Here is a 12,555-nt window from a genome sequence, read left to right on the forward strand (position 1 = left end):
AAGCCACACATCGGGAGTGAGGTCAATTTATTGAGTTCATATCTTCCCGTGAGTAGTGAAATGATGTGAAGTTTATATGAAATAATTCATATATGAACTGCGGTTGTAGATGAAAGTGAAGAATATTTGCTATGACGCTATGACGTGTGGTGACCTTGATCCCAGGTATACATACAGGAATGAGATTGAACAACATGTCTTGCCAGAAGTTTAGATTGGTGGAAAAAGGGTGTAAGCACTGTGTATGGAGTGAAGGGGATACAGAAGGGTACTGACATGCTATGCGTAATCTCTCTTTCTTTCTTTACAGGCCGGCTGGTTCTGATGATGAAATGACAGTGCAGTAGTAGAGGAATGGTAGCAATGGAATTTGAAACACTGGGGAAAATTACTGACAACTTGGAAGATGTGTCGAAGCCAATCAAAGCTGTTGCAGTATGATTGTCTTTCTTTAATTAATTGGTATATTTTTAAGGACATATATGGGAAGTAGAAGAAATGAAAAGAAAACATGTTTATAACATTTTTGTAAACAAGATGCCATTTTATGCTCAATGTTTGTCCAGTTTGTATGAAATTTGGACACCACACAGGTCTTGAGGAGATCTGTTTGGTGAGAGCAACCCTTTCTACTTTGGAAATTTTCTCCTCTTTCCCTTCAATGTCAAATGAATATCCTACAGAAATTGTGAACTGCAAATAAGGCTGTAATTTCTGTCTGATACCTACTGTATCAAGAAATATATCATCGTCATTTAAATCATGTTTCTGTTTTTTGGTTAGTGTAACCATTTTGTATGTATGAATGAAGGGATTTTTTTGTTGATTTTGTAAAAGTCAATTTTTCACGGTTTTAACTCTTTTTTGATGTTTAGGACAAATGGAAACTATTACCAGCTTTTTTAAAGGTACGTATGTACTGTAACAGTCATTGTAATGTCTACATCCAAGTTTAGACAATTTAACACAGAGCTCTTTTAATTTATCAACTTGAAGTTAATGGGGGTAACTTAGCTGCAGTGCAGAGTTTGTGAAGCTGGCATTTTGAGCATTAGGGTTTGCTCTGCTGGAAGAGTCAGCTTCACAAACTCGCCATGGAGTTTACTTTAATCAACTGCAAGTTCAAAAACAGCTATATACATGTACATGTATGTATTGCTTGCTTATGCAGCCCAAATATCACACCAGGCAATGATTGTTTGACTGTTTGCATGTGGTTAACTAGGAGGTTCCCTTATGGGCCTTTACTATATAAACAAAAGTAGTTCTAACATGACTGTACATTTACAAGTACATTGAAGACTTATCCAAGTCTGATTACTGAATGGTGCTGTTGATGAGCTTTCCTTGTATTCTTTAAGAGATTGTTAATCCATGGTGATGTATTTTGCAGGTTAAGGGACTTGTCAAGCAGCATATAGACTCATTTAACTACTTCATAAATGTGGATGTAAGTACTGGATTTGTTTGTTAAGGTTAAGACACTAGACCCGGGATTGAGGATTCCAGGATTATGCCCCAGTTTGAATTCCTTGTACAAGACACTTGACATGTACTCTCAGTGTCTTTCTCTGTCCAGACTGCAGACCGTAGAATGCAGCCTTATTAACTCATTGTATTCTCAAGTATTCTCATTTCCATTACTGAGAGCTAACCGTAAACAGGCAAACCTGGGTGATATTCAGGCTAACCAGAATGCTACTTTGGCCCAAATGTAGTCTGCAGTATGCAGTCTGCAGTCTGGAAATATCATACACGGGCAATGGACTAGCATCCCACCTAAGAGAGGTGAGGTAAGTAAGGTAATCCCTCCAAAGTTATATTTTTACATTACTCTCAAAGGCGAACTTTACTACCCATTGCAGTTTTTGCAATTGCTACTTTTCACGTCTCGATCATAATAGGTCGACTAGACATTGAGTGAATCACTGAAAACATGGTTGCAATTACGTGAGATGAGCTACGATAATCAGAACGAACATTTTCCACAAATAGACTTAGGCGAAGGCGAAACCTACTATCAAATAACAATATGTTCCCGAGATACGGGAAATTAACTGATAATACGACTTTGCGATCGAGGAACAAAACAAAGTAAAAATAACAAGATAAACAAACAAACAAACCACCAAATAAAACAACGGAACTATGAGGCAAAAGAGGAAAAGAAAGATTGGGATTATAAAAGGCCTCGTTACTTGATAAAAGAATTTATTTTGGGTACTGTGTTTTTCTCAACTGAAGTGAGAGTTTTGCTATAGCTATGACTACAAAAGCAAACCTAGTTTTAAAATATTTTGGTGGTAACCCTTTTTGAGCTGATTGAGTAGATTATGGTTCAACCACTTGCACTTTTCCATGGACTGCATCTTTGAAAAAAGGCCAAGTCAGAACTGAGCCATGGGGTATGCTGCAGTTCTCGTACTGGGCTGCAACATCGCTTTCAGATAAAACGCTGTCCCACATGTTCAGTTCTGTCAATTCACCAACGAAAGCTTGTTGGGCGTCGAAACCTCCTCCAATGCTGTCTTGGTCCTGTCCGAGCACCATTACACCTCCAGACGGAATCATGTGACCTTTTTTGACATTAACATATTGGCCTTCCAGTTTGCCATCCTTATAGAATTTGTATTCACCATTAGTATTGCTCCACGTGAAACAATGGTGATGCCAGATACTATCTGCGAGCAGAATGCTGGGAATAGTCCTTAAAATCAATGACAAAAAATGCAAATAAATACATTGAAAAAAATGCGAATGAATAAATATAAAAATAAATAGGGGAATGAATGAATGAGTAGATCAGAAAATGGCAGTGAAAAGCGAATAATTGAGGAATAAACTGTAAGTTAGAAATTTGCAAAACCTCTCCCGCAAAAAAGTCTAATGTTTAATTTATCAACATAGGCCAAGTCATAAGCCAAGAAGGACAACAATTATTTTCCAATAAATAGTTACGTTTCATAGTTACCGACCCACCACACAAGTGGAGATATTATGTGCTTGCTGATTTATAATTTAAAGTGAGCCCACCTTTATCCAGTTACCCTGCTCAAAACGTCTTGAATAAATTAGCTTTCTTCCTTCAACAGGGGCTTAATCTACCCTAATGGTGCCACAGTTGTTATACACATGCACTCTGTGAGGTACTGTACGATTACCTCTCCTTCGCGCCTAATATATGGATCCCCACCAGCTGACTTGAAAAATAAATAGTCAAATCATTATCGCTGTTTCTGGCATAGCTGATAACGTGATTGACGAAGTTGTCTGGGATCACTTTCAGAAAAAGGCACAAGGAAAATGCGTTGAGGTTAGACGATATGGCTGGTTGCTTCATGGCGTAGTTTTGGACACTTCGATTCTCTGGAAATATCAAGCGGTACCCTAGAAGAAAGAGCGAACTGTCAATTCAAAAGGAACAAAACTATTTTCCGCGGAGCAGCCGAGTTTGGTTAACTTTCGATGCTATTTAATGTTTGTTAACGATGTCTGCATGAACATGGCTAACTAGAGAATAACACTGATCTTATTCAAGAAACGTTGTTTTACATGTAGGAGTTAAAGTTAAGGCATCTCACTTTACACCTTAACAATTAGTGGAGCTTGCCTTTATTATTGTAAATCGTGCCTCAAACATGTTCTCCTCCTGTCGTAGAAAGTCCAAACTCACTGCTTACCGGCCTCGCAATATATATAAATGTTATCTTTTTTTTCTCTATTTTTTTCTTTGAGTCGTTCAGAGTAACGAATACACTGAGAAATCACTGAGATGTTTTACACGGAATCTATAGGGATATGTTAAGAATTATTTTCTTCAGCATGTTATGACGACGCAAACATTGAGTACCGTTTTAGATCCGGGTAGCAAGTTAGACATGGTCGTCTTCGATCTTTGATCGGCTGTGTACTGAAATTGATAACGGCTAAACAATAAGCGCTTTCCCTTCGGTGCTAGGAAAAGAATTCTGCTTCCGCTAGATTCGAACATTTGTAAGATTTACTGCTGCGGGTAAAAGTTCTTCTGCATCGCTTTGGAATGACTCTATCACCATCATAAACGCTCACCTGTTTTACACGACTTCTTTCTGCCTAACCCTGATAAACAGCTGCAGTTCCTATCAACTGATTTTTAAATAATAAAAATAATGTCAGATATATACGGCCCAGTTAAGCACTTCAACGTTATTACTTTCTGGGGACAAATAACTTACTGAAACACATTTAAAAACAAATAGCAAATTAACCTCTCGTTTAGGAAAAGATTGTTGTTATTCATCGTGGTAGATGCAATAATAAAGTGTATTATCGTTTGTCTCACGATGTAGTCACTTGAGATCTAGATCGCGACGTTTCGACTGCTTACTGCTAGTCTTCTTCAGGGGATAAGGTCGACTGATTGCACGGTATCATTTATATCACAAAGGTCGGCTGTGATTGGCGCATTTCGATCCTCCTATTGTTCCATTGTTCCGGCGAGTAGCTGTTCCCTCAGTGGTCCGCTGTTGAACCGTTCTCCTGTTGTTGTGTTTCTTGATCGTGGGTATCCATGCTTCAGGAATTTCAATTCCACTATCCCTGTTGATGTTATTAGGGTGAAGTCTTATGTGAATAGCTTCCTTGACCCTACGTGCGTACCAGTGAGGATCTCGATCAATAGACTTGACCTCATTCCAGATAGGATAGTGGCCGGTCTCGTGGGTGTGTTCAGAAACGGCGGAGGTCTGGGTACGGGCGAGTCGTATATCCCTGTCGTGTTCTTTGATCCTCTCCTGCATAGATTTCCCTGTTTCCTCGATGTAGACTTTGCCGCACTCACAGGGAATCCTGTAGACAACACCATCTTGTTTAGCCGGGTTGACGGTGCCCTTTGGTCGCACTAAGTGTGACTGAAGTGTCGTGTCGGACTTAAAGACGGTGCGAATGCCTTGTTGTTCTAGGCGGTCGTGCGGTCAGCCAGGCCCGCGTCGTTCTCCATTTTTTGTAGCATCGCTTGTACGGGCCTGGCTGACCGCACGACACCTACACCAGTTCAAATCGCGGACCTCTTGGATTTCGTATTAAGATCTACGTACTTCCAGTACAGCGGATCGATTTACGAACAACGAGACGGCGCAGCCATGGGGAGCCCTGTATCCGCGGTTATTACTAATCTCTACATGGAGATATTTGAAGAACAAGCAATAGAGTCCGCACCTTGCAAGCCTAAGATCTGGAAACGCTACGTAGATGATACTTTCACCATCCTGGATCGGGATAGAGTTGATGTCTTCCTGCAGCACCTGAACAGTCAACAACCATCAATCCGTTTCACCATGGAGATCGAGAACAACAGCAAGATCGCCTTTCTCGACACGTCAGTTTACAGAGAACCTGATGGCCGCCTTACCACCAGTGTCTACAGGAAACCAACACATACTGATCAGTACCTAGCGTATGATTCACACCACCCTCAGTCAGTAAAGCGCGGTATTGTGAAGTGTCTGTACGACCGGGCTAAACGTCTCGTGACCAAACCATCAGTAATCGCTGGAGAGAAGAAACATCTGTCATCTGTACTTGTTTCTAACGGATATCCCTCCTCTTTTGTACAGAAGATCACAAAGGCACGAACAACCCCAAGAAGAGAGCCTGTCGCGGAATTTAAATCCACCGCCGTTTTACCTTATGTCCAAGGAGTTTCGGAGTCTCTCCGCCGCTGCCTAGAACAACAAGGCATTCGCACCGTCTTTAAGTCCGACACGACACTTCGGTCACACTTAGTGCGACCAAAGGACACCGTCAACCCGGCTAAACAAGATGGTGTTGTCTACAGGATTCTCTGTGAGTGCGGCAAAGTCTACATCGGGGAAACAGGGAGACCTATGCAGAAGAGGATCAAAGAACACGACAGGGATATACGACTCGCCCGTACCCAGACCTCCGCCGTTTCTGACCACACCCACGAGACCGGCCACTATCCTATCTGGAATGAGGTCAAGCAGGAGCCATAATCGGGCACGGAGACCGCAAGTCTCGGGATTCGCGTGCACCTATGATATGGGACAATTTTCTATTTTTAGAACAAATTGCGCCATCCTGACGTCATATATCCGCGCGGATTCACGCACATGTCAGGGGTTCTCGCGTGGATGTTGTCACGTTGCGTGATCAAATGGTGAGAGTTGAGAGATTCTCTTGCGTATTTTTCACAGCGATGGCAGGGAATAAGGCAGGGAATACGAACCAGGGCGCTTATATGTAGTTTTATGCTCTGAGCTAACTGAAAAGGTGGGTTTTTCTGGGTCGAAAACAAGACTTCAATCTCGCGCTGGGAATGAATAATAAGATCTGCTCACGCTAGTTGTAAGCTTACGCGTATGCTTAAGAATATAGCAAGAAAACTCTCTACTCAGGTATCGAGTTAATTTGTGAGTTTCTCAGACAATGTTTAATCATAACCAAAACCTGTTTTGATGGTTTCTTATTGTCTCTGCTTGTTTGGTGAGTTTGCAAAAGTTTTTGAAAGGAAAGTCTGACGCGTACAATTCGCTCATTTGTATAGTGCATGCAGCTCGTGCACTTTCAAGTCCGAGTTGGTGTTTTCAATTGTCAACAAATCTTGACAAAGATTTCTTTCGTTATCTTTTGTGCTGAGATGCTGCAACAAATTTCACGAATGCAAAAAAGGCTACTAACATCATCTGTGTTTCTTCAACATAAGCATAGTGAAGTTTTACACTGCGAAAATGAAAATAGACAAGGAGTTTTGATAACTCGATCATCTAAATCGAAATCGTTATTCCAAGTTGATTAAAGAAAGCGTCATCGTAACTTTGCTGATTGTTTCTGCTTTATTCACATATTTTCAGCTTAGCTTTTAATATGCTCTCAAACATTTATCAATCTTAAACATATTTAAAAACTATAGAGCTATTGTTTGAGTTCGATGTACGCTTTCACACGAAAGTGCGGCGGAAGTACAATTTGTCATGTTTACTGACTGTACAAAACACGCATCGGCGGGCGCTCTCACTCATCGGCAACAGAGAATTTACTGGATTTTTACACGAATAAAACTGAGCAGTATCTACGGACGTAAAGTTATTAAGCCTTGATGAAACATCAAGCGTTGCGTACAATTCAAGCGAAACTTAAAGTAGCAATTATTTTGTTTTACTTTTCGGCCGCGATAGACTGACAAATTCCTCGCAAGCGTGTGGCAAGAGGAGCTAGGAAACTATGAAGTCCCGAAGCTCTGCTATATCTAAATATATCCAGCTAGTTTCTTGCTGTGTAATGGAAAAGCTGTTAATCTTCAACATATGTGAAATTTAAAGTGGAGTAATGTACAGCTCATGTAAAAGAAGCATCAGTCCGAACACAACTTGGTCAGCGATATATATAAGCCTACAGCGGAACATAACTAAATTCGACACTGTCTTACTTCACTTAAACTGGAGCAGCTTACGACGAAAATACTTAAGCAAAATTCCAACAGACGTAAACGCGTTAAGTTGTGGGGCAAAAACATGAAACATTTCGGGAATTTCGGACGCCGTTTCCCCCGCGCGACATCCGCAAAAATCCTCGCAGCATGTACGCGCGTGTGCCGCAGGTGATGGCGCAATTTGTTCTAAAAATAGAATTATTGTCTCATATCATGGGGACAATCCCAATACTAGAAATGGCGCGCGCTTACGGTCTCCGTCCCCGATTATGGCTCCTGGGTCAAGTCTATTGATCGAGATCCTCACTGGTACACACGTAAGGTCAAGGAAGCTATTCACATAAGACTTCACCTTAACAACATCAACAGGGATAGTGGAATTGAAACTCCTGAAGCATGGATACCCACGATCAAGAAACACAACAACAGGAGAACGGTACAACAGCGGACCACTGAGGGAACAGCTACTCGCCGGAACAATGGAACAGTAGGAGGATCGAAATGCACCAATCACAGCCGACCTTTGTGATATAAATGATACCGTGCAATCAGTCGACCTTATCGCCTGAAGAAGACTAGCAGTAAGAGTCGAAACGTCGCGATCTAGATCTCAAGTGACTACATCGTGAGACAAACGATAATACTCTTTATTATAACCTCTCGTTTTATGCATGGCAGCATTTCTCCCCCCCCACGCGGTATATATTAAAACATCAATGCCTCTTTTAAGTCCACACCACAGGAGGTGGAGACAAAAGAAGTGAGGAAATGCCAGGTAAGTTGAGGTACGGTGGGGAACTACCCTTCCCGGCCGCTACCACTAAGGCCTGCCTGGATCTAACACAAAACTTGCTGCCCAGCGAGGACCCTGAGGCTGAGAGATGCCCTGTAAAAAAAAAAATCCGATGTAGTCACGCAGGGCGCAGGAAAAATAAGCCCTGCACCGGCCCTAGTGACTATATTATCACTCTAAGGATAATCGTTAAGCAGTCCAACGAGTAGCAGGCGAGTGCATGAACGTCATGGCTTTCAACATTCTTTCAGCTCTCAACTCATGCTCACTACGGAATGCCAAAGCTGATCTAGGACCTATGTGAGTCCATCTTTTCAAGTCCCCCATAATGGGAAACTGTCAGAACTTTTGGAAATGAGCACAGGAGCTTTTCACGGCTGTTTGCTGTCCCCGATGACCTTTTTAGTGGTTGTCGATTGGAACATGAGAGAATTGGAGGATCATGGCGGAGCAGGTATACAATCGAAACCAACAACTTTATTCCATGCCCTGGATTATGACCTCTTTTTCAGAAATAGCAACATATGCAAGCCAAAACCAACAATCTGAGACTGATGGCAGAGGCGACCGACCTCTGGCTAAACAAAGACAGAAAAAAAAAAAAACCAAGGCGATGTGCACTTATAACAAGCAGCAAAAAAAAAAAAAAAAAAAAAAAAAAATCAAGTTGAACGGTGAGGAACTGAATGATGCTACAAAGCTTCGCCTATAAGCGCAGTACCATCACAGCCAAGGTAGAAAGGAAGATAGGAAGAGCCGAATAGGGAAAGCCAGTTTGGAATACCTTGTTGATTTGCACGGAAACCAAGCTGCGCTTCGTCACTTCTAATGTAAACTCGACGCTCCTGTATTGCGCAGAGACCTGGAAAGAGACACAAGCCATATCGAATAGGCTACAAAGCTTTTTCTGAGAAGGTCCCATGCAGAGAGATCCTCGAGATTCATTGCCCAGATAAGGTCAGTTGGAGCAGGAGGGAAAAGGAGCACTTACTTTCCGAGACAGTAAGCCGGAAATAAGCTTGAATAAGTCACATACGCGAAAAACAGCCGTAATACTACCAAGCAGGCCTTACAATGCAATCCTCAGGGCAAAAGGAAGGAAAACCTGAAGAAAGTCAATCGAGGAAGAACTTAAAGAAGCAAACATGGAGAAGCAGAGAAGTCAGAGGCAAACAGAGTCCGCTGGTGCTGCATTGTCGATGCCCTTTGCACCACAAGGGGCTTAAAGGAATCAATCAAGTTACAGCAATAGAATTTTGTAAAACGCAAGACAGGAATCTTACCTTTCTCACAGTTCTTTCCCGTGTATCTTTTTCCACAAAGACACATAAAGCTATCCGTCTCATAAACTGGTTCGCAGGTTCCATTGTTCTGGCACGGTCCACTCGAGCATGGCGACTGAGAGGAGAAAAAAGCTTCTTTAAAATGTTACTTTGCCAAACGTTTGCAAGACCTCGTGCCCAGCAGGGGTACAATATGTTGTCTTAAAATGTTTTGTGCTTTTAGGGCTGCGTTATCGGACAGAACGTGTCATTTACGCCAGGTATTTGACCGTTAAACTTAAATGAATTCCTTTAACCTGGATATCAAAAACAAAAATCAACAGTTACCCAACTTTTATTCATCTAAGCATTGAAGTAATCTTTATGCTGTTGTCGTTGATGATGTTTTCCATCTCGAGTTTTGTTATGGTTGTTATATATTGAAAGTTTTATATGACAAACTGACAAATGAAAAGTTCTTATTGACCTCCATCTTATGAGTGAATAATCCTTTCTTCATTTCGAAAAAAGTTTTTCAAATGCCCTGTGTCCTTCAGCTTTCGTAATGCACATGATAAGCTACTGTTTGCAGGCTTCGCTTTGTTTACATTTCATCATCATTTTTTTTGACAGGGCGTTTTATTAATAGGTTTTGCAATTTAGGTTTGTGTAGCACGCTGATCATGTTTCACATATACTTATGTATATTAGCATTTGTAATTAGTTCTTTCTTCGGAATACATAAACATTTTTTTTCTAAATGATATTTTTTCATTTTTATTTGGCCTTTGAAGTTAGAAAGCTAGTTTCTCCTAGTGTTTTTTTACTTTGGTTTTCCTTCAGCCCGTTAATGCGAGTTCTAACTCTTGACATAGTCATCACAGAACATTTCGTTTCACAGTTTCGTTTAAAGTGCATTACATGCTCGAGGGATCGTGAGTAACCGCGTAATGCTTAATTAACCTACAAGTTAAAGTGGACAAAATATTGATAATCAGACTTGAAAGTAAAACCAACACAATACATATTATACTTTTGTAATTTAGAATAATTTAAAATTCAAAATTGGACATCTCTCTTCGCCACTGACTATGCGGTTACTCTGGTAAATCTGATTTCCCTAAATGTGGGAACATGTTTCACCTTTCTATAAAATTGCTTAAAACTACAAGAGTCATTAAAATAGTCCTTAAAAGAAGAAAAACATAACACTGTTATGATAAAATTAACATGAATATTCTTTTCAGTGTCAAAAAGCCCCATCAGTCACTAATGTTACGAAGACATCCTGTACAGCTGCTGTTCAACTGTTGAAAAATTCATGTGCTAGGTCCCACTTGCTGTCAGTAAAGTTTGTGGTTGTGTGAAAATTACACGTAGCAACTATTTGTTTATCAATAGTATTACCTGTATGTTCAAGTTTCTTTATTATTATTGATTAAAAGGGTGGTCTTAGGTCCAGTTCAGACACCGAACTATTCATGAGCCGAACCTAATATATTGAACTAAGTACTTGAAAAGTTCGGCGTCTGAATCAGCTAAGAACGGCTATATGAATTTCGAACGGCTCAGCCGTTCTTCCCGCCTAGCTCGGCAGGAAGTTTCGGCTTTAGAATGACTTTGATTCAGACGTTCCGAACCTAAAGCATAAATTATTATAACGTATTTTACGCGTTGCCTGAAAATCGCTACCATTTAATGGTGATTTGGTTCCAACTAAATAAAGTTCGGCGATTAAGTTCGACGTCTGAATCAAGAGGCGTACTTTGATAATTAGGGTTGGTCCAAATTCGAACTAAGTTCGGCTCATGAACTGGGGTAAGCTTGCAGAAGTTATTCATTTGAAAAACGAACACAGTGACAGCAGATGTTTTGCCTCTGAGGCACTGGAAACTTAAGTGGGAAATGTGAGGAAAACGTTGCTTTAGAAAGGATTTGAAAAGCTCGAAAGAAAAAAAAAATGAAAAATCTGTAGAAAATTGTACTGGTTATTTTTCCAGGAGCTTTAAATGTGCGCATACAGAAATAGAAGGCTTTATCTATGTAAATTTCTCTGCAGCAATTTCCCAACAAGGAACAGTTGTAGAGTAAAGCGTTTTAAAATGTTCCTCTACCGAGTAAAAAATTCGGTTCATGAAAGCTCGACAACGTCTTATTAACATTGCTAACTTTGGATGAAAGAAACTGAACCAGTGGCTGGTGAGCTATGGGAACGAAAACTTACTCGAAAACCACTGTTTTATTCGCTGGATTTCGCGAAAGTTCCTTGCAGTTCTGAGAGCTTCGTCAGCCCACGGTTCCAGCCTTTGAAAGAGAGCTCTTGAAAGCGCATCCTTTTAGAATACTAGAAGCACTGTAAAGTTGTAAACTTCTGGGCGTTCAGAAACTGCCTCAACCGACCCATGACAATCTTGACGACCCCTTTAATATATAGTGGGATGGCTTGTTAGCCCCTTAAAAGTATAAATACTTACCGGAATGCTGAAATGATCATACGATTGACTTGAAACGACCTTGTCCGCCTTGCTATATACGTTTGAAGGCAGCAGCTCACACAGCCGCGGAAATGCTTTATTCCGCGCCAGGTTAAAAGAGAAACAGGAATCTTTAGCAACACATGCAAACCCACACTCTGTGATGTCTTTAACAAGTTCTGTACCAACACTTGTTATATTTAAGTAGGAGTTGCTGTGAGTCTTGAAGTTGGCATACAAAATGCCATTGTCACGGAAAGCTGGCTGCCCTGCGTTAAGAATTAAGAATCAATGTTAGTTCTGAACGCGGGTGCCAAGCAGAATTATGTCATATACATGGCAGAAGTAATATACCTTTTGAAGTTTCCTCAGAGCTCACTGATATGAGCACAGCAAGGAAACTGACAAAGTGGAGCGCATCAAGACCCATGTTGCGTCTCAGTTCTTGAACGGTCAACACTAGTTGACGATCTAGAACTAATATTAGGTAACATTAATTACCAACACTTCTTAAACACTTTAACACATAAATTTTAATGTAAACAATAGAAGGCAAGCACTCAAAAACACTGACAGCTTGCTAATTATAACATATAT

At 40.7% G+C, this 12,555-nt stretch overlaps 2 protein-coding genes across 2 annotated transcripts in view; one reads left to right on the forward strand and one right to left on the reverse strand.

The window, feature by feature from the left end:
* Positions 1-12,555, forward strand: part of LOC145500195 (DNA-directed RNA polymerase III subunit RPC2-like) — a 44,620-nt gene that overhangs the window by 637 nt on the left and 31,428 nt on the right. Inside the window, exons 2-4 of the mRNA XM_081479713.1 lie at positions 311-435; positions 876-908; positions 1,394-1,450. Of these exons, the coding sequence (XP_081335839.1) occupies positions 355-435; positions 876-908; positions 1,394-1,450 (171 nt within the window). The 5' untranslated portion in view covers positions 311-354. The remainder of the gene's footprint in view (positions 1-310; positions 436-875; positions 909-1,393; positions 1,451-12,555) is intronic.
* On the reverse strand, positions 1,801-12,477 carry LOC145500206 (C-reactive protein 1.1-like). The gene is made up of 6 exons (XM_081479725.1): positions 12,313-12,477; positions 11,959-12,227; positions 9,506-9,620; positions 4,069-4,125; positions 3,162-3,387; positions 1,801-2,707 (listed from the first exon to the last, which is right to left on the reverse strand). Exons 1-6 carry the CDS (start codon positions 12,386-12,388, stop codon positions 2,332-2,334), a joined length of 1,119 nt encoding a protein of 372 aa, XP_081335851.1. The 5' UTR covers positions 12,389-12,477; the 3' UTR covers positions 1,801-2,331.

Source organism: Orbicella franksi, chromosome 10 (assembly GCF_964199315.1).
Source record: "Orbicella franksi chromosome 10, jaOrbFran1.1, whole genome shotgun sequence".
NCBI classification, from domain to species: Eukaryota; Metazoa; Cnidaria; class Anthozoa; order Scleractinia; family Merulinidae; genus Orbicella; species Orbicella franksi.